The sequence below is a fragment of the Bubalus kerabau genome, chromosome 5 (genome assembly GCF_029407905.1).
Source record: "Bubalus kerabau isolate K-KA32 ecotype Philippines breed swamp buffalo chromosome 5, PCC_UOA_SB_1v2, whole genome shotgun sequence".
In the NCBI taxonomy this organism is placed as follows: Eukaryota; Metazoa; Chordata; class Mammalia; order Artiodactyla; family Bovidae; genus Bubalus; species Bubalus kerabau.
This window is the reverse complement of record NC_073628.1, coordinates 34,064,098-34,090,224: the sequence shown is the minus strand read 5'-3', so window position 1 is coordinate 34,090,224 and position 26,127 is coordinate 34,064,098. Positions and strand designations below refer to the sequence as shown.

General features: G+C 36.7%; 1 protein-coding gene across 4 annotated transcripts in view; it reads left to right on the top strand.

The window, feature by feature from the left end:
* The window catches only part of RSF1 (remodeling and spacing factor 1), a 152,582-nt gene extending 127,299 nt beyond the window's left edge, over positions 1-25,283 (top strand). For all 4 annotated transcript variants that reach the window (XM_055581403.1, XM_055581404.1, XM_055581405.1 and 1 more), the window contains 7 exons: positions 6,091-6,145; positions 7,107-7,216; positions 11,608-11,675; positions 12,311-12,518; positions 14,088-14,308; positions 16,504-16,692; positions 19,426-25,283. In XM_055581403.1, coding sequence (XP_055437378.1) covers positions 6,091-6,145; positions 7,107-7,216; positions 11,608-11,675; positions 12,311-12,518; positions 14,088-14,308; positions 16,504-16,692; positions 19,426-19,994 — 1,420 coding nt within the window. In that variant the 3' untranslated portion in view covers positions 19,995-25,283. The remainder of the gene's footprint in view (positions 1-6,090; positions 6,146-7,106; positions 7,217-11,607; positions 11,676-12,310; positions 12,519-14,087; positions 14,309-16,503; positions 16,693-19,425) is intronic.
* Positions 25,284-26,127: the final 844 nt, after the last annotated feature.

Genomic DNA, 26,127 nt, shown 5'->3' with positions numbered 1-26,127 from the left:
GAATTTTCATAGTCTTAACCAGTAGGGCTTGATGCCCATGTATTCATAATATGAGAAAAATCTAAGCAGTGTCTCCTTCATTTGTTTCTACTTTAATTTTTATTGCTATCACATAGTATTACCCTGAAAAATTTAGTTTGCTTTCAGGCAGTCTGCTCATTCCATAATCCACACACTTTACTCTATACAAAGGTGAACATTAAAAATGGGTTCACAGTCAGAAGAGTAACTTCAGTTTCTTCCACTTTGGATATGTTTTGCTTCTGGAACTTTATGCTTTACTTATTTTAGCACTGTGTTTGGGACCTTGACTATATTTCCAAATGAATTCTATGATACAAATACTGTCATCAAGGTTTGATTGGGGTATGTTTATCCTATTGATACTATTTTCTCCAAGTTCTTCCTCATATTTTGTTATTAAACATAAAGTTCTTTCCAAAAAAAAAATAAAAATGGGTTCAAGGACTTCCTTGGCGGTCCATTGGTTAAGACTCGATGCTTCTAATGCAGGGGACATAGGTTAATCAGTTGTCTAAATACCTTTATATTTAGGAACTCTTACTGATACTCCTGTATATAGTTATTAAGACTGTTTTGATGTGCAAATTGCTCCTGTCTTAATTTTTGATGGGCTTCCCTGGTAGCTCAGATGGTAAAGAATCTGCCTGCAATGCAGGAGGCCCAGGTTCGATCTCTGGGTTGGGAAGATCCCCTGGAGAATGGAATGGCAACCCACTCCAGTATTCTTGCCTGGAGAATTCCCTGTCCAAGGAGCCTGGCAGGCTATAGTCCATGGGGTTGCAGAGTCAGACATGACCGAATGACTAAACACGCTAAGTTTTGACACTGGAAGAGATCAAATTAAAGATGATTCAGATTAGTCATAATTAAGTCATAATTAAAAATTGGACTCAGTCTTCCTGAAATCTACCTGCCCTTTTTAGAAATGAGCAGTTTTCTCATGTTCTGAAGCTGATCTGATGTAAAATTGTACATAGCTAATAGGCTTATTCTTTAAGGACATGGAAGAAAATGGATTCTCTCTAAAAGCCAAGAATGTAAACCACTAAGAATTTGTCTCGTGCTCACATTGTATCTGTTTGTCCTTTGGAGGCCTGTGATGCTTGTCGGGTTTATATGTGGAAAGATTGGTGAGCATTTACTTTTGCCTCCTATACTTTAGGAAATGCTGCTCTAGTTAAGAAATACTTTAAATTTTAGAAATTTATGTTAAAATGTGCCACAATATTTGTTTACACTGTTGGTCTCCCATTTACTAGTTCATCTAGTTTCTCTTCTGTCCTTGATAATCCTCTTTACTTAAATGTCACCCTTTAAGAGGACATCTGTAATTGTGTGTGCCTTTAGATCACACATTAAATCCTATATGAGAGACCATTCTGACAAGGCAGGTTAACCAAATTGTTACTATTGTTTGCTAATTTTTCCCCAGAATCTGGTTAACATAGCCTTCATTATTTATAGTTCCTAATGTATGTTTATATTAGAAGCTCTAAATAGCAAAATATGTGTGTTTCTAAAGTAAATAATACATTAACTGTAAATTTCAGGGGACTTCATCTCTTTTAAAAGTGAGCATTTTTATTCATCCAGTTTCAGATCTGTGAAACAATTTCTCTAGCACTCATCCGAACAGTTTGGAGCCTTGCTTACTGTCTGTGTCATAGTGCTAGAGCATCTTTCCCCTTGTTTGTGCTTTTAGTCAACATATATTGAACATTTCTTGAGCACCTACTTTATGCCAGGCAATGTAATCAAAATGAGGTGTATAGTATATGGCTCTGGTATGATGAAAAAGAAGGATGTGTCAGTGAGTAATTAGTAACTAGCCAGCAACTGTCTACAGAACTGGAACTGTGATCTTAGTGATGTCTGATGTTTCAGAAGTCCATGCAACTAATTTGTAAACGTCCCTTCCAGGACTCGGTGCCAGAAATTATTGGGAATTCAAATAGCTCTGTGCTTCCAGAGTACTGTTACTAGTGCTTTGCTAGCACAGAGTTGGGTTTAATCAGGGTTGGCATTTTCGAGGTAATGTAACAGAGGGAAGGAGAAAAAAGACAAGGAATTTGAAAGTGTGTGCAAAGGAGTATTTATAATGATGGAGCATAAAGTCTAAGTGAGGTAAGGGGGAAAGTAAGGATACAAAGGGAGTGCCAAACAGTGAATAGAGAGTAGGGTCAGTGGATAGAGGTTCCACTGGAGTCAGGGAATTGTCAAAATCAGTGTACTAGAGGGAGTCAGCTGGAAACTGAGTCAGTAGAAACCAGAAAACAGGTTCCTTGAAATTGAAATCTTAGAAGGCATGTGATAATAGTAAGGTCTGAGCCCAATATGATCATTGAACTATTTGGTGAGATGGAATGGAAGATGTAACTTTCCATAAGGTTACTAAGCAAGAAAATGCTTTGAGGAGAAATCATTCTTAACTTTAAGATCTTACCCAGATATTAATATTACCACCTATTTAAGGTCTTTCCAAATTTCTCAGCTCTTCAGACAAAAATCTGTTCTTTTTTCACAGTTCCATTATACCTGTTCATATGGAGTACAGTCAGTTGTTAAGTAATTGGGAGGGCAAGAACCATGTCTTATTTACCTTTGGATTTCCAAGTCTGACATAAATCATGACCTAACCTGCAACATGACTATATGTTTTTTCCGTTGAGTTGAGAAGAGAAATAATGGTCAAGTGAAAATAAAGCTTTTGCAGTACAAAAGAGGAAATTGATATCACAACAAACTTGGTTAGACACGTCAGACATTTTTAATAACAGCTGAAGTTTTGACTTATCCATGTAGCCCTCCCTGTTAATTTCACCTAGTACTGTTCTTCCTTTCCTGGTTTTTAGTTCATTAACTGTACTGTTTTTTAAAAAACAGGTTTTGATTAAAATAATTTTATTATTTTTATATGCCAGTTTTTATTTAATAACTTCATACATGTGTGCTAAGTCCTTTCATTGTGTCCAATTTTTGCTACCCTTTGAACTGTAGCCCGCTGGGCTTCTCTGTCCAATGGGATTCTCCAGGCAAGAATCCTGGAGGGAATTGCCATGCTGTCCTCCAGGGGATCTTTCAGACCCAGGGATTGAATGTTTGTCTCAGGCATGTCCTGCTTTGGCAGGGTTCTTTACCACTGGCACCACTTGGGAAGCCTAACAGCTTTATAACCTGTCTCTAAAAAGACTATAAAATTCTTGTTAGTAGGGCCCAGAGTTTATAGGGCAGTAAAGGCTGTGTTCTAAAGAACCTACACAGATCAGATCAGATCAGTCGCTCAGTCGTGTCCGACTCTTTGCGACCCCATGAATCTCAGCACGCCAGGCCTCCCTGTCCATCACCAACTCCCGGAGTTCACTGAGACTCACGTCCATCGAGTCAGTGATGCCATCCAGCCATCTCATCCTCTGTCGTCCCCTTCTCCTCCTGCCCCCAATCCCTCCCAGCATCAGAGTCTTTTCCATTGAGTCAACTCTTCACATGAGGTGGCCAAAGTGCTGGAGTTTCAGCTTTAGCATCATTCCTTCCAAAGAAATCCCAGGGCTGATCTCCTTCAGAATGGACTGGTTGGATCTCCTTGCAGTCCAAGGGACTCTCAAGAGTTTTCTCCAACACCACAGTTCAAAGGCATCAATTCTTCGGCGCTCAGCCTTCTTCACAGTCCAACTCTCACATCCATACATGACCACAGGAAAAACCATAGCCTTGACTAGATGAACCTTTGTTGGCAAACTAATGTCTCTGCTTTTGAATATGCTATCTAGGTTGGTGATAACTTTCCTTCCAAGGAGTAAGCGTCTTTTAATTTCATGGCTGCAGTCACCATCTGTAGTGATTTTGGAGCCCAGAAAAATAAAGTCTGACACTGTTTCCACTATTTCCCCATCTATGTCCCATGAAGTGATGGGACCGGATGCCATGATCTTCGTTTTCTGAATGTTGAGCTTTAAGCCAACTTTTTCATTCTCCACTTTCACTTTCATCGAGAGGCTTTTTAGTTCCTCTTCACTTTCTGCCATAAGGGTGGTGTCATCTGCATATCTGAGGTTATTGATATTTCTCCTGGCAATCTTGATTCCAGCTTGTGTTTCTTCCAGTCCAGCCTTTCTCATGATGTACTCTGCATATAAAAGTTAAATAAACAGGGTGACAATATACAGCCTTGACGTACTCCTTTTCCTATTTGGAACCAGTCTGTTGTTCCATGTCCAGTTCTAACTGCTGCTTCCTGACCTGCATACAAATTTCCCAAGAGGCAGATCAGGTGGTCTGGTATTCCCATCTCTTTCAGAATTTTCCAGTTTATTGTGATCCACACAGTCAAAGGCTTTGGCATAGTCAATAAAGCAGAAATAGATGTTTTTCTGGAACTCTCTTGCTTTTTCCATGATCCAGCGGATGTTGGCAATTTGATCTCTGGTTCCTCTGCCTTTTCTAAAACCAGCTTGAACATCTGGAAGTTCACGGTTCACATATTGCTGAAGCCTGGCTTGGAGAATTTTGAGCATTACTTTACTAGCATGTGAGATGAGTGCAATTGTGAGGTAGTTTGAGCATTCTTTGGCATTGCCTTTCTTTGGGATTGGAATGAAAACTGACCTTTTCCAGTCCTGTGGCCACTGCTGAGTTTTCCCAATTTGCTGGCATATTGAGTGCAGCACTTTCACAGCATCATCTTTCAGGATTTGGAATAGCTCCACTGGAATTCCATCACCTCCACTAGCTTTGTTCGTAGTGATGCTTTCTAAAGCCCACTTGACTTCACATTCCAGGATGTCTGGCTCTAGGTCAGTGATCACACCATTGTGATTATCTGGGTCGTGAAGATCTTTTTTGTACAGTTCTTCTGTGTATTCTTGCCATCTCTTCTTAGTATCTTCTGCTTCTGTTAGGTCCATACCATTTCTGTCCTTTATCGAGCCCATCTTTGCATGAAATGTTCCTTTGGTATCTCTGATTAACTAGATCATTAATGTCCTATGTAGGACATCACAAATGGAAGAAGAGTGGTTACTATTATATTTCTGTTTATTGGAACATACAGTGGCATGTGTATGCAAGAGCTCAGTTGTCCTTGGTGAATGGAATCAACTGTCGGAAAACCAGAGAAAACTACTGTTGTACACAGCAATTTTTGGTGTAAAAGTTTTTGAATTAAAATCAACAAAGGTTTCTTTGAAGGGAAACTCTGGAAGTATCTTTAGTGTTCATAAATCCACATTTCCTGGAAAAGTCTCAACTGGCTCTGAAGATAAGTTTTTTGTTAAGCATCCTGTGTAGTGCAGAGATGTATAAACTATGTTGCTGCTTTTCTTCTCTGCAAACAAGAAGTGAATGGGTTTAGAGTCTTTCACATACAGTATTGCTGAGAACTTCCAGCATAACAGAGATACAGTTTGTCCTATCAGAGTTGGCATTTCATCTAATCACTTCATCAGTGAGTCACAGCATGGCTCTTTTCATCAAATTTCCTTGTTTATTTCATTTTCAAGGTTTATTGCCTGGTATCAATCACTTCTGTAGCTGAGATTTTCATACCTTTAGAAAGTTTTGTGCCTGCCACAGATACCAATACTATAAGTTTCATAGATATTAACTAATATGTTCATGACCTGGCTTCTGCTGTTACCGTGCGGTTGTAATTTTAGTATTACCTATGTTAGTAATGTTTTCATAAGTTTTATTTTTAGCAAATCTCAGTTTGTATGCTTTTTTTTTTTCACTAACACAGGATTTATTAATATCCCTCTGTCAACTGTGTACAGGGTAGTTTGATAGAAAACTTTGAAAACAACCTTTCGAAATAGTCCAAATTCATAGTTTATGTCAAACAAACTTGTATTCTAAATAATTTTGACAAGCCACATTAACATGAAATGCAAGAATACAGTATAATATGAAGTAAAATGAAGTTTAAAGAAGCAAGTTTTACATTTCATATCTCTAGGGAGTCCTTTAAGCCAGTTAGACTATTCAGAGGAATTACCTATATGCTATTAAAAATAATTGCATTAGTATGTTCCAAAGCTACATTTTTATTTCTTTTGTCATTTTTTTTTAAAGGAAAGAACGCTTGGTGTATGTGGGTATTAGTATTGAAAACATCATTCCTCCACAAGTAAGTTTCTGGTTTATAGTATTTTTAGAGAGGAAACTGCCAAAAGTGTTCTAAAATTTAACTCACTTTGTTATATGGATGGTTTTAAACATATAATATACCACTTTTACTAAAAATGAAATTTAGCACTTTCAAAAAATCACCCATTTCCCTTATGATTGAAATTATGTGTGTACAGATAGCCCCAAAATGTAACATTGCATCCGAACCAAGTTTACAGCTCACCCCTATGGGGTTTATGTTCTGATTTTTTACCCTAAATTGGGTAATTTGTTTTTAGCTTCTTTATGTGCTGTTTATGTAAAGTGACTAAAAAATGGTTCAGGGATATTTGGTTTTTTATTTCCTACTTTTGGGGGTAATCAGAAACTCCAATTTGTGTTCTTATAGTTTGGTTTCTTTGAAAGGATATCATTGTTTTGCATTTATTAATCTAATTAGTAATTAAGAAAGGTATGTCATGAGTGAAAATATATGTGACATGGTTTTCATTTGAAATGAAGACATTTTCTTCATTTCAAATGCAGTTTCATTCCAGGCTTAATTAAATCACACACGGAAATCATCTGTCTGGTTAGTTATTTTTCTGGAGCACCATGTCCCTTTCTTCTTCTAAATCCATTATTTCATTTATTCAGCATATCTGTTGACTTATTTTATGTGTGTTAACTTTAGTTATTAGTAGGTAGACTTCATCATGATTGTTTTAAAAGAGGTAACTATAAACTCACAAAAGCGTAAGTTTGATACAGAAGTATTTTCATCCTTTGATCCACCAGTATTATTTTTAATCTCTATACTGAGTGTTACCCTGTTTATTCAGTTTGGAGGCGACTGTTTCACTTTTTTTTTTTTAACCTTTCACATGTGCTGCCTAGATGGACTTTAGAAAGCTATTAATTCCGAGGAACTTTGTTCTGTCATAATAACCTGTATATTTATTATCATATTTTTTAACCAGGAGCCAGATTTTTCGGAAGATCATGAAGAAAAGAAAAAAGATTCAAAAAAATCCAAAGCAAACTTGCTTGAAAGGAGGTCGACAAGAACACGGAAATGTATAAGTTACAGGTATGAAATCTGTGGAAATGAAAGAGTGGAAACTGTTTTTAAAACAACCTTGATTTTACCATTACAGTAATCATTAGAAGTTGTATATATATTTCTTATTCACTGACTTTAGAATCAGAATTTTAGAGCAGCCAACATCATCTTTTTCAAATGTACATTTGTTCATGCTGTCCTCTTCTGTTTAACATACTCTGCCCAGTTTCTATAGCTCTGGGGATGAGGACTGATGCCTTTCACGAGCCCCAGAGGCACTGCACAGTCTGCCCTGCTCTTGGCCTTTCAGCTCCACCTCATCCACATTTTTCCCTTTCTCTCAAGTTAGCCACATTGTCTTCTTTCAGTCCCTTTGTGCAGACTGATTACTCTGCCTTGAAATTCCCTTCTATTTTTTTAACCTTGTTAAATAACAACCCTCTCTTAATCAAATCCCTCTATTATATGCCCTTATAGCAACCGGTTCTTCTCCTTGAGAGTACTTCTGTAGTTGTAACAATTGTGATTTTTATTTTTTGATTAATATTGCTCTCCTACACTACACTGTTAACATGAAGGGAAGTACCATGTCTGTGTTATGCATCCCTCTGTTTTTACAGCTAGCATAGTGCTCCATTGGTGCCCATTGAAAGACTCAGTTAATGCAATCTGGTTTACCATCTGCCTTCAGAAATACACCACAGAGAGACTTTTCCATGGTCACTCTATTAGCAGCTAAACCTGGACTAAAATCTTATCTTCTAATTGTTTGTTCATCTAGTGTTCTCTCCATTAAACCACCCTGTCTCACTCAAATAATACATAACTGATATTTTAATTATTTTAGACCATTGTTACACAACAACAAAAGTCTTTTAACTTGAATAACTTGAGATAAGAAGCAAAATTGACTTTATAGAACTTTGAGCTTGCTTCCTGTTTATAAACTTTCGTCAGTGATCATGAAAGAACTCCTCTTGTGTAGTTTCTATTGTTACTGTTAAAACTTATAAAATGCATTAGATCAGTAAGAGTAAAATCCTTAATGGTTATGGGAATGGTGTCTGTCTTATTCTTTTTAAAAAAAGAAAGACTTTGAAAAAGAAAAGGTACCTTTTTTTTTAAATAAAATTATTATAATTAGTGAAGTCAAAACCTAATGGAAAGTTCAAGTGTTAAAGTCACTTCTACTACAACACAACTAATACATTCCTAAAAATTGCCATTGTTTCAGAATCTCACAATAAAAGCCATAGAGATTATGGAAAATATGGTGTTAGAGGCAAACAAAAATTTCATTAGTGACACATTAAAAAATATTTATAAAAATGGCAGTACCATTTGACACATGTTAAGTGCTTAAGAGATAACATAAATACTACAATAAACAATGACATTTTATGTTGAAAAAGCCCTGAAGCTTGTCTGCAGAAGTGATTGTGAGGAGAGTTGCAGTTTGTAATATATTGTATAGTGGCATGAAGGGTTTTTAAATCAGCCAGAAAGTTGTAATACTAGGTGTGGTTGGTTGTAGCTTATAGCACACGTAATGAGGTTAGGTAGCCAGTAGATATTTATAAGGTATGTGGACGTGTTTGTTTTGTGTATTCCTATGCAGCTGGTGCAGTTTTCTGTATTTACCTAGTGTTTCTCGTGAAGAAAATTATGTATAAGCTAGTATGAAATACATGTTATGTTTGAAGTATTTCCTAATATATCAGTCATGTTGGAACAAATTTACATAATCAGAATAAGCATTGTAGGAGAACTATATTGTCCATCTGAATGCAGAATCCCAAAGAATAGCAAGGAGAGATAAGAAAGCCTTCCTCAGTGATCAGTGCAAAGAAATAGAAGCAGTACAATGGGAAAGACTAGAGATCTCTTCAAGAAAACTAGAGATACCAAGGGAACATTTCATGCAAAGATGGCCACAATAAAGGACAGAAACAGTATGGACCTAACAGAAGCAAAAGATATTAAGAAAAGGTGGCAAGAATACACAAAAGAACTGAAAAAGATCTATCTTTTTTAAATCCATCTTGAACATCTGCAAGTTCACGGTTCACTTACTGTTGAAGCCTGGCTCAGAGAATTTTGAGCATTACTTTGCTAGTGTGTGAGATGAGTGCAGTTGTGCGGTAGTTTGAACATTCTTTGGCATTGGCCTTCTTTGGGATTGGAATGAACACTGACCTTTTCCAGTCCTGTGGCCACTACTGACTTTTCCAAATTTGCTGACATATTGAGTGCAGCACTTTCACAGCATCATCTTTCAGGATTTGAAATAGCTCAACTGGAATTCCATCACCTCCACTAGCTTTATTTGTAATGATGCTTCCTAAGGCCCACTTGACTTCGCATTCCAGGATATCTGGCTCTAGGTGAGTGATCACAGCATTGTGGTTATCTGGGTCGTGAAGATCTTTTTTGTTCTGTGTATTCTTGCCACCTCTTCTTAATAGAGGAGTTTATTAAGGGATAGAGTTTAGATGACATTTAAATGAAGAGTAAGGCTCAAAGCAAAAGCAGACTGCACGGTTGACACAGGGTTCTCTTTCCTTGAAAACGATGAAGATAAAGTAAAATGTAGGGTGTTGTGTCCAACAGCTTATGCAAACTGAGTCTGAAATGTAAATCAAAACTTTTTATTTTGTTAAAAGTGACTTAGATCCTCTAGTCAAGGGTGGGAGTTTCTTGCTTATTGATACAGTTTCCTTTGTTCAAAGGTTCTGATACTCTCTGAATTTAGAAAACACAGTATCGCAGTAAGAAGGTAGTAGCGGCTCAAAGAAATAGATTGTTGGGGACACAGTTTTGAGGGCATTAACTGTGGCCCCCTTTGCCTGGCAAAGTAATAAAAATTTTCTACTTAAAAAAAAAAATAAGAGGAACTGGATTATTATGACATTTTACAGCTGCATCATGTCCTTGGGAAAATTCCCGTTTTTCCATTAACTTTGCATCTGGCTTGATCTGTATCTCTTCTTCTAGCCTCATGAATAGATGGACAGATTTTTTTTCTTTCTCAGAATTCCTCTTAAGAAAAAGCTCAGTTACATCTACAAGGATGTTTTTCATAGCATTATATGAAAAGATTGGAGGTAAAGTGCTGCATTTAAAAGTATTTTGTAGAAGAAGAGTTCTTAGCCTGAAACTTGTGATTCCTCTGAAATATGTAAAGTTTTTTTGTTTCTATAAGTATATATATTTTCCTAGAAAGGAAGTCTGTAGCTGTAATGAATGTCTCAACTCCAGAGGGCAAAGTATTTGCTTATTAGTCTTATCTGTGTTGTTAATCACTGGATAACTTTAATCCAGTGCTATCCAGTTTACTGTGGTTATGGGTTCTCTTTCTTGTGTGGTATGGAAATCAGTAGCCATATATCACTGTTGAGCACTTGAAATATGGCTAGTGAGGAACAGCATATTTTATTTTAGAAATATGGATAGCCACATGAGCCTAGTAATTACTATGCTTAGGCCAGTCTTCATTAAGTCCCCGTATCTTTTTTTAATATAAATTTATTTATTTTAATTGGAGGTTAATTACTTTACAGTATTTTCCATACATCAGCATGAATCCGCCACAGGTATACATCACCTCAGTTCTAAAGTGAAAGGAGCTTTGTATGTGAAAAAAATCTTAGGAATCATCTAGTCTTGTATTTTTTTTCTTTAGGTGAAAGAAAAAGCCTCTTTTGAGAAAAAGTACATTAACCTAGTTTTAAAATTTTGACTGTCTGTATAAGAATTTCAGTAATAATGAAAATATAGTATTTAAGAGCCAACAATAATATATTCCTCACACTTAGTATTATTTCTGGAATACTAAGTTTGTTCAGTTTACTCTGTCATATGATTTGTATAATTGGGGTAGCAAACTATGACCTGTGGGCCAATCCAGCTCATTACTGGTTTGTGTATACCACATGGCCTAGGAGTGGCTTTTATATTTATAAATGGTTGAGAAAAGAAAACAGAAGGAGAAAAGTATTTGAAAATCACGTGAAATTCATATCACAGTGTCTAAAAAATAAAGTTTATTGGAACACTAGTTACATTCATTCACTTTTTGTCTGTGGCTGATTTTGCACTACAGTGGCAGAGTTGAGTAGTTACAACAAATACTGTATACTCTACAAAGCCTAGGATGTTTACTATCTGGCTGTTTAAAAAATACTTGTTGATGTTTGGTATAGATACTCTTTAAAAGTAAAATAACAAAAACTTAGATACTGGTTTCTATTGTACCAAAGAAATTGAAGTTAACAGTAGTATGGGGTGATCTAATCCAAGTTCCACAGCCCTAAAGTACCAGAGAGCAGTTTCATATTCTGGCCTTTTTTATTTTAGAGGCAATTTTTCTAGTCCGTATGCCAGGACAGGCTATAATGTGATTGTTGTATGTATTTTAGATTTGATGAGTTTGACGAAGCAATTGATGAAGCTATAGAAGATGATATCAAAGAGGCTGATGGAGGAGGTATGTGTTTATCATTCTCTTTTCTTCATCTCACTTGGCCAGTACATTAATTAAAATGCCCTGATTAAAGAGCAGTAAGCAAGCATATTTTTCTCATTCTCCTCAGTGTGTATCACGATCACTACTGATGTTGACTGAAATTGAAAATAACCTGTGGACATGGGGCCAGTGTGTAGACTCAGAGCTTACTAATTGTTTTAAAAGTGTGCTGTGCTTAGTTGCTCAGTCATGTCCAACTCTTTGCGAACCCATGGACTGTAGCCCGCCAGGCTCCTCTGTCCATAGGATTTCCCAGGCAAGAATACTGGAGTGGGTTGCTACGTCCTTCTCCACATCTTCCTGACTCAGGAAGCAGACCCGCATCTCCTGCAGTGGCAAGAAGATTCTTTGCCAGTGAGCCACCTGGAAAGCTCCATTTAATAGGATAAACAAATGTAAAACTTTCTTGAAAACTCTGTCGGTTAAAGCTGTGAGAAAATTGCATAGCTCTAGGAAGAAAATAAATAAATCAAATGAAAAAGCTGCTAAGGACAATCTGTAGATGTTAAAAGGGAAACTTTTAATAAACATAGAGTTGTCTTTATCTCTCCCTCCCTCTCTTCCCCTCAACCCTACATCCCTGCCCCTGGACTCAGGAGTTGGCCGAGGAAAAGATATCTCCACCATCACAGGCCACCGTGGAAAAGACATCTCTACTATTTTGGATGAAGAAAGAAAAGAAAATAAACGACCCCAGAGGGCAGCTGCTGCTCGCCGGAAGAAACGCCGGCGACTGAATGATCTGGACAGTGACAGCAACCTGGATGAAGAGGAGAGCGAGGATGAATTCAAGATCAGTGATGGGTGCGTGGTCTGTTGGTAGATCCCATTCCCTAGGTTGAGGCTTGAACAGGGCTTCCAACCAAACTTGGCCCTGATGGGGCTTTTGTTCAGCATGTAGACGGTCTGTTTTCAGGGTACTTAAAACAGATTCAACAATGCTGATTTTGGCTCCTTCTAGATTAAAACGAAGTTTTATGGGTGTTTGGGGTTACAAGGAGTCAGACACAACTGAGCGGCTGAACGACAATAATTATTTATTTATTTTTTGACCAAGCCATGCACCATATGGGATCTTAGTTCCGTGACCAAGGATTGAACCCATGCACCTTGCATTGGTTCCCAGTCAAATGTGAGAAATGGGCAGGTATAAGTAATTAGAAACTATTTTCTGGTGACCTATAGGGGTTTGGGTTGGGGCATGTAATTCTATACTGAATTACAGTATAGAAGCTTTCTTCTGTACTGTCAGGAAGCTTCTCTACAGAGCAGATATATGGAAGGAATGCCACAGAGTTTCTCCTCTCAGATTGTTAGTGGAGGAAACAAACATATAAACTACAGAAAAGTCCTTCTGCATGATTGCTACTAAAACATAAGGCAGGGTACAGAAGAGGGCCATATCAATCCAGGGAGGTCAAGGAAGGCCTCAGAGTGGAAATAAAGCTCTATCTGAAATGTAAAGAATAAATTGGGCAGATTGATGAATTTGGAATTAGAAGCAATATAAAGAAAAAAGTATTCTAAGCAAAGAAATCCTGTCCAGGGCAGCCAGGCATAAAATGTCATAGAATATTTAGGAAACTCCTGGTTTGTCAGGATAAAAAGAATTAAGGTAGCATCAGAGATTGCCCTGCGGGAGATGTAGCCAAGGCATAAAAAGGAACCAGATGATGGAGTTTTGTGTTTGTCCTGCATAAGAATGATGGAAACCCACTGAAGAGTTTTAAATACCAGACTAATATGAGGTTTATGTTTCAGAAAGATTCATCCTGGAATTCATTGGTAGGATTTATTGAGGTAAAATGAGCATAGATTAAAGAGATTTTGGGGAATTGCTGTAGTAGTTTTGATGGGATATGAGACCCTGAACTGAGAAAAGATACCAGGTTTGAGATATCTTTATGAAGTAGACTCAGGAGGAATTAGTCATTGATATGAGAAATGAACAGGGAGAAAGAATTTTGGGATAAATTCCAAGTTTCTGCCTTGAATTACTGGATGGGTGATAGTACCAAATACCAGACTAGGGAACAGAAGAAAGGAGTAGCCTAGGAAATAATGAGTTCATTTTTGGACATGTTGAATTTGAGGCACATGGGGGACTTCCCAAGAGGCAAAAGCAATTTATGTACAAAAATGAGCATCAATTGATCTTCATAACTCCTTCTAAAAAAAAAAAATGGGTGCAAAACAGCTCTTCATTTTATAAACAGGGAAATTGATCCAATGACCTAGATATTTCCATTAAACACTGCTTAATAATTTCACTGGACTTGTTAGAATTTGAACTCAGAACTCCAAAATGGGTTCATGGAAAAAAAAAAAAAAAAAAAGTGTACCGTCATAATTCATCCGGTTTCTCTTGAATAGATCTCAGGATGAATTTGTTGTATCTGATGAGAACCCAGATGAGAGTGAAGAAGACCCACCATCTAATGATGACAGCGACGCTGATTTCTGTAGCCGAAGACTAAGGCGACACCCCTCCCGGCCTATGAGGCAAAGCAGGCGTTTGCGGAGAAAGACCCCGAAGAGAAAGTGCTCTGACGATGACGAGGAGGAAGAGTCTGAGGAGAACAGCAGAGACTCTGGTAAAGATAATTCGTATCCACAGCTCACTAAGGAAATTCTTGTAACTTCTGGAATTAAAATCTCTTAAAATAAAATTCTGTTCAGTTGTAATATAAACTGTCTAATGAACCTTTGTGTTCTATTCTTACAACTCACCACTGATTAAATCTTTCACATAAAGCAGGTCTGAGAAGACAGATATGGACGGATGTGTTAACTTCATGCCAAACTCGTTTACAGTCGTGATGAATCCTTTTGGTGCCATGTGTTTCCATGCCTAGACTTCACCTCCAGAGTGTTTCTTGGGAATTGTTTTTATTTTATTTTATTTTTTGGGGGAATCGTTTTTAATAATCTGAGAACATTTTTCCTCAGATGTCTAGCTGTTAGAGAAAGATCACTAATTATCTCTAACATTTAGATCATAATCAGTAATTTATTAGTTTTTATAAGTTATCAGTGTTATTTATATCTATGCTCATCCCTATTAATTAAAGAGAGGCACGGCAGCTAAAACAACAGATAAGATGCTCCATGGGATTGGCAGATAGGTAGCTGTCGTCTTACTTAGGAAATGCTACAGATAGGAGTATCATATCCCAACTCGGGCCAGGTTGTGGAGTTTTTTGTTTTGTTTATCTTTTTTTCTAAACCTTTTGAGTAAGTGGAGACATCAGGCCCCTTAATCAGTGATTATTTGCTGAAAACAAGAACATTTTCTTACATAACCATAGTATAATATCAAAGTAGGGAACTTTTATATTGATAAAATACCATTAACTTATCAATAGTACACATTCAGATATCATCAGGTGCCCCAATATTGTCCTTTATGTAAACGTTTTTTTCCTGGTTGAGGATCCAGTTCAGGATTACGTTATGCATTTATTCATGTCTCCTTGGTCTCCTTTTATCTGTAATATTCCTGAAATGTTGTCTTTGTTGACCACAACATTTTTTAAGAATACACACTGGTTATTTTGTAAAATATAACTCATTTGGTTTTATGTTTCCTTGTGATTAGATTCTTGTTATACATTTTTGGCCAGAATATCACATAATTAATGTATGCCCTCCAAGTCTTTGTTATTTTCCCTTTGTAATTAATAAGTAATCCATACAAGATATTTTGAGGCTTTAAATACCTTGTTCTTATCAGATGTTGCATCCACTAGTTTTAGCATTTGTTGATGATTTTCTAACTCCTTCCTTCCTATTTATTACTTGCCATTCTATAAGAAAGAGCTTTCTGTTCTGCCCTGTATGTTTATTTCTTTGGTATCAGTATGGATTTAATGGATTCTTATTTCGGTCTTACTACCATCACTATTTTGAGTCAGTTTGTCCTAGATTTGGCCTCTGGGGACCCCTTTAAACTGTTGGCTAGCAGTTTTTCAGTATTTGAAATCCATTAGAGAACAAAGCTAGATGTGATGATTCAGTGAAATGTGTTAGCTTTCCTGAAAACTACTCTGCCATAATGCCATATCCTGATTTTGGTGTATTGATCAGAGATGACATGACAAGAAGAGTGCTATTTAGCAGTGCTTTGAGAGTTAAAGTAGCTCTGTGAGTTGTATTCAGCAGATTTTAATTCTGCATGGGTAAAAGCCAAACGTATAACCCCAGTTCTGTACTTGAAACAAGCTCATCAGTTTTCTGTGGTTAGAAAGTTTAACCTCTGCAGTGCATTGTAATGCTATGAATGTAGCCATACAGCTGTATTCATAGGAACAGCAGGTTATCATGAGGCAGAACAGTAACCATCCACCAAGAAGAACAGTTGTGGCAGCCATGCAGCTGACTGGGTAGCTCTAGGTTGTATGAGATAAGGTTTATGAAAAACTGTTTTTTTGGCTGTGCCACGGAATCTTAGTTCCCCCACCAAAGATTGAACCCAGGCCCTTGGCAGTGAGAGCACAGAGCCACTGGACTGCCAGGGAATTCCCAATAAAACATTTTTTAACCTTGAGGTTGACTGCTAGTAGGATACATTTGTGAGCTTCGGCATTAAAACTCCCCGAGATGTACTCATATTATTAAGAAGAAAATTAGAGATTTATAAAAGTTACTGTTCATTTAAAAGTTATGACTGAACTCTGTGTAATAGCTTTATATTTTTATAAGCTAAACTAACATTTCTTTTTGGTGGAATTGAAAATTAAAATTTGTACTTCTTTTTCCTTTCTACCCACCCCCTTTTTTTTTTAAACAGAAAGTGACTTTAGTGATGACTTCAGCGATGATTTTGTAGAAACTCGGCGAAGAAGGTCTAGAAGGAACCAGAAGAGACAAATTAACTACAAGGAAGATTCAGAAAGTGATGGTTCCCAGAAGAGTTTACGACGTGGTAAAGAAATCAGACGAGTTCACAAGCGTAGGCTCTCTAGCTCAGACAGTGAAGGTAAGGAATAGCTCTCCAGTGTACGGACATTTGGACAAGGCTGTAGTACAAATTATAAAGTGAACTCACGATTATGATTCTGTACCATTTATTAGAAATTTAATATAGCCCATAGTATCTTTGAGATAAAACCCATTATTTTATGCCTGGTTAGCCTGTAGTTTAAATAACTGATGCTTGATAAGATAATAATTTTTAAGTTCTTAATTGTAATAATTAAATTCTTCATTGAAACTAGAAGAGTGTCAGAAAATTGTGATCTGTTAACAAGATTTCTTTTGCTTCTTGATAATTTATGGCCCTCATTTTGAAATAACCTCCTGTGCCCTGAATAGCTGAACAGTTGCAAGCCAAGAGTGCCTGCTGTCTCTCTTCACTGTGACAGCGACCTTTAGTCAGTGAACTTTTATTTCTTAATAGCGTTAGCTGTGCACGATTCCAGAATTACAAGTTCTAAAATATGAATTTGTGATGTCCATTTAGTCTTTGTAGTTTATTCTAGAGTTCTTCTCATTTTAAATGATTCTAACCTTCACCTTCCCCTATATCTTTTTTATATATTTACTTCTCCATTGTTTATGATCTGTATTGAAGATTATTTGCTTTCATAGATCATTGTCAGTTAAGTTTGAGCTCATGCCAGGACAGTAAGGGAAAAAAATGTTTGGGTATGGGAGATTAAAGAAGGGAGGTAAACATCTGGGTGAATGTGTATCTCTTCTTGTGTTATTAAAGAGAAATATAAATTCATTAATTCCGCTATTAAAAACAAATACTTAATGAACTATCACTGTCCTAGGCACTGGGAATAGAATAGTGAAAAGAATAACCAAAATACAGCTTCCTCATGTAACTCTTATTTTTGTTGGGGGAAGAGAGACAATAAATAACCATGACAAATAAATAGATATATTAGGTGGAGATAAGTGCTGTGGAGAAAAGTAGAAAGGGAAGGTTGGGGGAGTAGTTGGAATCTCAGATAGAGTACCAAGGGAATGCCTCCCTCAGAAATCAGCATTTGAGTAAAGACCTAAAAAAAGAGTTGATTCCCACCTGTGGTGAGTGGGGACTGTTACCCAAAGGTGGGGTCTGGGTGCTCACCACACAAAAGCCAATAAATAGGCCAGGTTGGTGGAAAGGAAAGTTTGCTTTATTTTAGATGCCAGGCACTGGTGAGAGGTGGAAGGGGTTGGTGAGGGATGGGAAGGGTGGACATCTGTTCAAAGGCTGACTCCCCTCCTGACAAGCAGGGCATGAGAGCTTTTATAGGCTGAGGGAAGGGGCTGCATGCAGAAGTAGCACAGTCAACTCAATGTGGTCATCAGTCGTCTGACCAGCATCCTCTTGGTTGTTTTATGTACAGTTAATCTTTAGTTCCAGGGTTGGTTTATTCCTGTTTCTTTGAAGCCAGTTCTTGGGATTGTAGCAGCTCATGTCACAACTAGTCTGGTCATCATGTAGTTAACTTCCTCACCTGGGGTTTCAGTATCTGTAAGACAGCTCACAGGATGAGGCTCAGAATGTTATCTGTAGCCCTTGAGAAGTAACTAAAGGTCCTTGACTATGCTTAATGACTACTTTATTATTATTTGATCTCCTTTGACTGTTTTTCTTTGTTTCTGCATTTTCTCATTTCTCTGATAAAACTTATTCTTTGACTAAAGTTTTCCACAGAATTTAGTCTGTGGAAATGCAAGCAGAAGACAAGGGGGGGCAAGGACCATAGAGTCTTGCTCTGTTTAGTACCATATTGGATAGTTAGATAATGCAGTAGGCCATTGTATAGACTTTGGACTTTATTATGTGTGAAATGAGAAATAATTGGAGGATTTTGCACAAAGGAGTGATATTATCTGACTTACATTTTAGTATGGTATCTATGTTATGAGTAAATTAAAGGGTATAGGAGGGAATCTAGGAGTCTGGTTGGGGGGGGTCATTAAAATAGGCCAGGTGAGAGATGATGGTGGGTGAGACTAGAGCAATAGCAGTAAAGGGGTGAAAAGCAGTCAAATTATGGATATATTTGAATACAGCCCACAGAATTTACTGTTGGATTAGATGGGAAAAAGAAAGGAATCAAGGATGGCTGAGTGATTAGAAGAAAGGAGTTACCAATAACTAAGTGGTAGAGACCAGAATTGTGCAAGGTTGAGGAGGAAGTGTCGGAGCTTGGTTCTGCCTGTTCAGAAATCCAAGCATAGATGTTGAATAGGCAGTTTGATACATGAGCCTGGAATTTAGGGATTGGTTGCCTAAAACAAATGTGAGAGTCGCCATCAAATGGGTGGTATGCAAAGCCATGAGACCAGGTGAGATCAAGTATAGATAAAATGAAAAAGTTTAAGGGCTACCAAGGACATTTAATAACATGAAAAGAGAGTGCAGTACTTCAGATGCAGTGCTTAGTTTTAATTTTTTCTTTTCAGTATGTTTACACAATTCTCTAATTTGAGAGTTAGTGGGAAGGGGTTTCTTAGTTTGTGACCAACCTGTCTTTATTTAATTAAGGATTTTGCCCTTTCCTAAAACCATAAAGTATACTGTGAATCATATTGGGCATTGCTGTGAGAATGAGAAAAGAGAGAAATGAGGCCAGTTATTGAAGGGAAATATTTATGTACAAGCAAGTCTGAAAGTAGGACATGGGATGAACATGGGAGGAAGAAGAGGATTACTTATATCTATTAATGGTTAACCGTGCCAATGGCTTAAATGTGCTGTTTATTCTAGAGAGCTATATGTCCAAGAACTCTGAAGATGATGAGCTAGCTAAAGAATCAAAGCGGTCAGTTCGAAAACGGGGTCGAAGCACAGATGAGTATTCCGAAGCAGATGAGGAGGAAGAAGAAGGTAAACCATCCCGAAAGCGGCTTCACCGGATCGAGACAGATGAAGAGGAGAGTTGTGACAATGCTCATGGAGATGCAGATCAACCTGCCCATGACCGCCAGCCCAGGGTCCTGCCCTCAGAACAAGACAGCACCAAAAAGCCCTATCGGATAGACAGTGACGAGGAGGAGGACTTTGAAAATGTAGGCAAGGTGGGGAGCCCGTTGGACTATAGCTTAGTGGACCTACCTTCCACCAATGGACAGAGTCCTGGCAAAGCCATTGAAAACTTGATTGGCAAGCCAGCTGAGAAGCCTCAGACCCCCAAGGACAGCAGCACAGCCAGTGCAAGCCTGGCCCCCAATGGGACAAGTGGTGGGCAGGAGGCAGGGGCCCCAGAAGAGGACGAAGATGAGCTTTTAAGAGTGACTGACCTTGTTGATTATGTCTGTAACAGTGAACAGTTATAAGACTTTTTTCCATTTTTGTGCTAATTTATTCCACGGTAGCTCTCACACCAGCGGGCCAGTTATTAAAAGCTGTTTTATTTTTCCTAGAAAACTCCACTACAGAATGACTTTTTAGAAGAAAAATTTCAACAGACCCTGAAGTCTTTCTGTGAAGTGACCAGTTTTGAACTTTGAAGATAAATAATTGCTGTAAATTCCTTTTGATTTTCTTTTTCCAAGTTCATGGTCCTTGGTAATTTCAGTCATGGGGAAAAAAAAATCTTATTATAACAACAAAGATTTGTATATTTTTGACTTTATATTTCCTGAGCTCTCCTGACTTTGTGAAAAGGGTGGATAAGAATGCATTCCAAATCTGTGAGGACCCAAAACAGAATTAGGGGTGGGAGAAAGCACTTGTGCTTTTAGCTTTTTCATATTAAATATATATTATATTTAAACATTCATGGCATAGATGATGATTAACAGACTGTTTAAAAGTTCAAGTCCGTATTGTTGCAATTTAAGAATTGTAGATAACATCATACATAAGTCATTTTAGTAACAGCATTCATGAAATCAACTTGTTTACTATTGGAGATAACCACACTTAAAAAAGAAGAGACGGATAAAAAAATACCATCATAAAAAACTGTAACCTAAGTTTCTGTTATAGCGGAGTTTCTTGTTTTAGAAAAAAATCATCTGAAAAGCATTTGTATAGTAAAATGTATAATGAAGCTTTGACAACCAGGTTGTGCTAATAGCAAATTTTTTTTAACAGCTTTATGCAGTGGTGATGACGTGGCCTTTAATATGCCATCATGGAGAGTTATTAGTGAAAAGAGTGTGGTCTTTCTTAAGGCCTGAGTGGACTGTAAACTTTGCAGATAATGTAACTCTTGTTTTCTGGCCACTTAATATTTAAATATCTGAATTATCATTTTCAAAGAAATACACCTATACATAACATACATGAAGATATGGATGCTAAGCTGACTGCAGTATTTTAGCACATTTGAAGAAGGGGAAAGGATTTTCAGGTGAATTTTAACTGGTCTATTCTTGCCCTTAGTATCTACTTCAAATTGAAGTCTACAAACAAAGCAGTTCCTTTGGGAGGTTTTTAGTTTGAATTTTAGCATGTGTGTGTGTGTGTGTGTGCGCGCGCGTGCATGTGTGAGTGTGTGTATGTGTGTGTGTTAGAATTTCCTATCTGCCTGGATATATTAGCAGGGTTTGAATGTAGTTTTGGCCATTGGCCATTAGACTTCTATTAAAATTCATTAATAGTCACATGACCAACATAGAGTTGATTGAAAACCACCAATATACTTAATAGATATATCCATTTCAAACATCTCAACATTTTAAAGAAAGATAGGCCCTTTGTTTCAAGAAAATAGGGGTTTGTAACTAACTAAATATCTAACATGTAATTGACACTAAAATATGAACTTTGTCTTAGTTTCTGTTTCAGCTGTAAAATTTCAGGCAGAGCCATAAATAACGTTGTACAGAGTGTAGCACTTGTGATTAAACCTTGCCTGTCAAACTCTGAAACCTTCAGCCATTACTTCTGTGAATACTTTTGCCCTGGGATTGGGTTTTCTGTTTCAGTGTTGTGTCTGTTGCCGGCAATGGACACACCATATCTGCTGCTGGCCCAAGGAACTTCATTAATTTTTCTTCCCAAATTAAGCATTCTATGTGCTAGTCAGTGAATAATAAAGCACTTCTCTTTTTTATTATTAAAAAGCTGGCATTAGACTTGCATTATAGATACCTCTAGAAACTTCATACTCTTTCTTTTCCTCCCCTCACAGGTGTTGCCCTTAAATCTTAGCTTTTGGCCTTGAAAGTTTATAGCTGTTGTTTTTCACTTGTTGGTTCCTGTTTGTTTGTTTTGTTTCACCTTAGTTCTGTAGTACCTGCCCATTAATATTTTTGCTTTGATTCTAGCAGTGTATATGTATCTGTATAAAAAATAAAATAATGAAAGCAGCCTAAAAATAGGATGCACCAGTAGCATGTGGTTCCAAGCAAGTTGTGATTTTTATTTTGAGACAATATTCCACCAGAAGGGAGTGAAGGACTTATATTCCCAGATAGTAAGCAGGGCTATGTAAGGAGCCACATTCACTTACCAGGCCTGCTTTCTGTCTAGGTTTGTCCCATTTATTTGAAAGTCAGTTAAGAATGTGAGCCTTTTAACTACATAAAACAGGAGGCAATAGAAGGATTCCTATTAATGCATGGTAAGTGGTTAGAACGTGCAGGTGGCCTATCCTGCCCCCCGTCTTCTGCTACCATTTTAGTCCTGCAACGGGGTAAAGCCACTAAGGTGTAGAAAATCCCTCTCTCTACCTCCGGACACACAAGCTTCTGCTTCAACCTGTTCTCTTCAGTTAAGCAAATGACAAGAAGTATTAAATGGGTAGATTATTTATTTTACAGGATGCCTAATGTGAAATAAGTTCTTTTTACCCTTCTGCCATAGAGAGCAAAAGGTTAATTTTTATCTTCGTAAAGACTGAGTATTCCATTTAGCAAATGTCTCACTGACATGGGTTATGATGCCACTTTTGCTGCCTATTATTTACCAAACTTGAATTAAGTGTTTGTGAACTCAATAGTGAGTGTTTCCTTTTGAATTCCCTTTATATTCTGATTAAACCAGTTAACTTTGCTTCATCTACAAAGAGTACAATCCAAGCACCTGATAGTTACAAATTATCATGCAGATAGGTTAATTATGGCTGATGAAATGTTGAACAGTTCACAAACAATTCTGCTGCTTGGTGTTTAGATTCAGTCCCTCAAAGAGTCTTGTGTTTGCTGAAATACCAGCTCTGAACATGTTTTGAAGAAGTTAAAAACAAAATATAGGAAAAAGAGAATGTTCTATATCCAAAGACATAATTCAGTCATTAGGAACGAACGGTCTTAATTCAGACATTAGGACTGCTGTACAGGAAAGCAGCAATTCATCTAGAGTTTAGAACATCTTGGATTCTTGTAGTTAGAGTACTGACCATGGATTTAGGCTCTCAGTAGCTGCTGTGTAATAATAGAACCCTTTAATACTCTAAAACCCCTTTTTGGAAGTATAAATCAGACTCCCAATATCAAACTCCACTATAGCAAATGTATTAAGGAGAGATGTAGTTTAGTACTCACAATATTTAGTTTGGTTTCTGTAAAGGTTTGAAAACTAGCCAAATTTTCACAAAGCAGAAACTTTGAATTAAAATTTATGAAAACTCAGACTGAAAATAATATGTTTTTGTTTTGTAGACATGTGCTGATGAAATAGTGATTTGTGTAAACATTTTCTATTGTTGGCACAGTACTAAAGAATGATGGCAGAGATATTTTCAAGAATATACCTGATTTATTAAGGATGGATTTCCTTGGCACATCTTTTTCCAGTTGGTCAAAGGCTACAGATTCCAAGAATAAAAAGGAGTTTCATTTAGAATAAATTCATGTGTGATTTTTTTCAAAATGACCTACCAAAGAATCAAGGACTTCAAATGCAAAAGAAGTTGTTGGTAAAAAGATTTTTAAACAAATTAACAGGACATTACAAACTCCAGTTTTTACTTTTCGATTGATGGAACCCATCCCATGATACACAAAGAACATATATAAAGAAAAATGTAGGCCTGCTTAGAGTTTAAAAAGAGGGGAAATGTTAGCTATTTTTAAGTGGGGTTGATGGAATTTTCTCCGTCACAAAGAATTCCTTTTGAGCCTATGTTTGTGGGGATAAGAGGTGTTAGCCATTCTCTAGTCCTACCGTATAATTGAATCTGATTGAATCTACAGGTTTAATATTCAGAAAAAGTTGTGAACTCTGCCCTTCACCAACAGTGAACAAGGTCCCTGATTCATGGCATTGCCTCACAGATACAGGACAAGTATTCAAAAACCCAGATCTTTTTAAAATGGAATGAACATATATATGTATGTATATATATATAAATTAATATGTATATACATATCTTAGATGTTAGAAGAAATAAAAATGAACGCTTTGAAGTTATTTGACTCAAGAAAAAAGACATAATTGTAACTGATGTGAGATTATGAACATAATTTAATTACAGAAAGCCTAGAGAAAAATAGTGAAGTTCCTCTTCTTGGTTTAACATCCTGGTTCTCCCAAGAAGCAAGACTGCCAAGACTGCATACCTTCTGTATCTACTTAGTCCTCTGTTTAATATCTGTTATTAAACCTCCTTAGAATAAAATCCATTCCTATTTTATCCACCATTCCCAGTGTGTACCTATAATCCTACCTTGGAAGTGGCAAGCTAACTGCTGATTTACTTCATTGTTTTATACCAATCCTGAAAGACAAGAACTTTTATTATCAATGTATTTAAACTGAGTTGTTATATGTATAATTAATAATTTGTCTTCAAAATATTTCATTCAAATTATCATTAACACTTTTTTGAGTGCCAAGAATTGCTAAGTAACTATGTAACATATATGAAGATAGTCATTCCCCAGCAATCAAGCAGTCATTATAAGCCAAAATGTAGTGTACTTGGTATGTAACTACTCTAGACAGTACACTCAACACTTAAAAATTCATGTAAACCCTCTCAGAAATTGATTAGAATATGATTTCCATTAGTGAATTTTTTTTCATTTTGCTCATGTCAATTTTTTTTTCATTTTATATTTATACCATTTCACTCTGGGAAATACTGAAAACCCAATTCTGGCACATTGTAGTGATTTCAGTTAATAAAGATTTTTATTTTAATAACTAAGATGTCTATCCTATGCATAAGTTATATCAGAGGGCATAACAATTATTAGACAAAGAGAAATTAATTAATCTCCTTAGACATTGTGAATGAGAAAAAAAAAACATTTTTAAAGGAACTACATTTGTTTTGTTTTTTTTTGCCAAACCGGTACAAGCTAGAAAATGCACTAAGGACTGAGTGACCTGCCTTGTTCATTTTGCCACTGGATGATGTAAGTTAAGAATGGAATTGTTAGCCCTAACTATATATTTTCTTGACTTTCATCAGTTTCTAAAGAAATCTAATTTAAATGTTTCGAGTTTTGTTTGACGTGTATTTATTGAGTTCTGGTCTTAGACCAGGAGCTATCTGCATGTCACGTTTATTGGATGGCCAAGAACACAGTTATTGGGAGACTTAATGGCTCAAAACCTTCTGAATCATTTAACTTATTTTGTATGTTGCAAAAGAAAAAAAAAGTTTATTTTGCTTGAGAGTCACATTTTTATAACTGTACAGCTTTTAAGGGATGGGAGGTGGAAAATACCCTAAAATAGGATGTAGATTTTTACAATTGTGTTTATGCTAGAACATCTACAGGTACATTATGTAATTAAACCTAAAATTGTTTAAAATTTTGTGCCATGGTCTTTTTCATTCTGCCCTTTAGCAGAGTTGGTGCATGTCAATACTGCTATATGGACAAGCCTGGAAATTAGGCTAATAACCTGTCTCCAAAGCTTTAAGATCATTGCATGAAAATTACACACACACACACATATTTAGACATCCATACATAGATTTAGTTTATTTTAGTGTAAATGGATTTTCAATTTTAGAACAGCTATTATAGCTCAAATTTGGCAGTTAATGATATTTTCTTAAAGTGTGTGATTTTCGTGATGCTTAACTAGGGTTTTCTCAGTGTTGGTCTGGTGTTGTGTTCTATTATGAAAGTAATGTCTTGATTATGGTATCTGAATTGTAGCTTGCCCAAACCTGCTGGGGTTTTTTATACACCTTGAAAGGGTGTACCCTGTGTTGGGATGGGGGGATTGGGAGTGGAACACAGCTTTGTTTCTTTTCAATCTGTAAAAGAAGTAAAAACTAGAATTGTTCGATTTGGTTCTTGTAGACTCAATTCAGTAGACTTAATTCCACAGAATAGTTGTCTGCTGGAGGCATGGCAGGAAGGGATATCAGATTCAAATTCAAATTCCCTTCTTTTTTGATAAATACTTTGAAATCTTATAGAACTGCTAATTATAGCAGTCTTTTACATGGCACATTTTTGATAGGTTATATTGACACCTCTGTTTAAACACCAGTGCTTTTTGCCATCTGATAATGTACCATTCTGATTTCTCACTTTTGTAGCACAAGTGTAT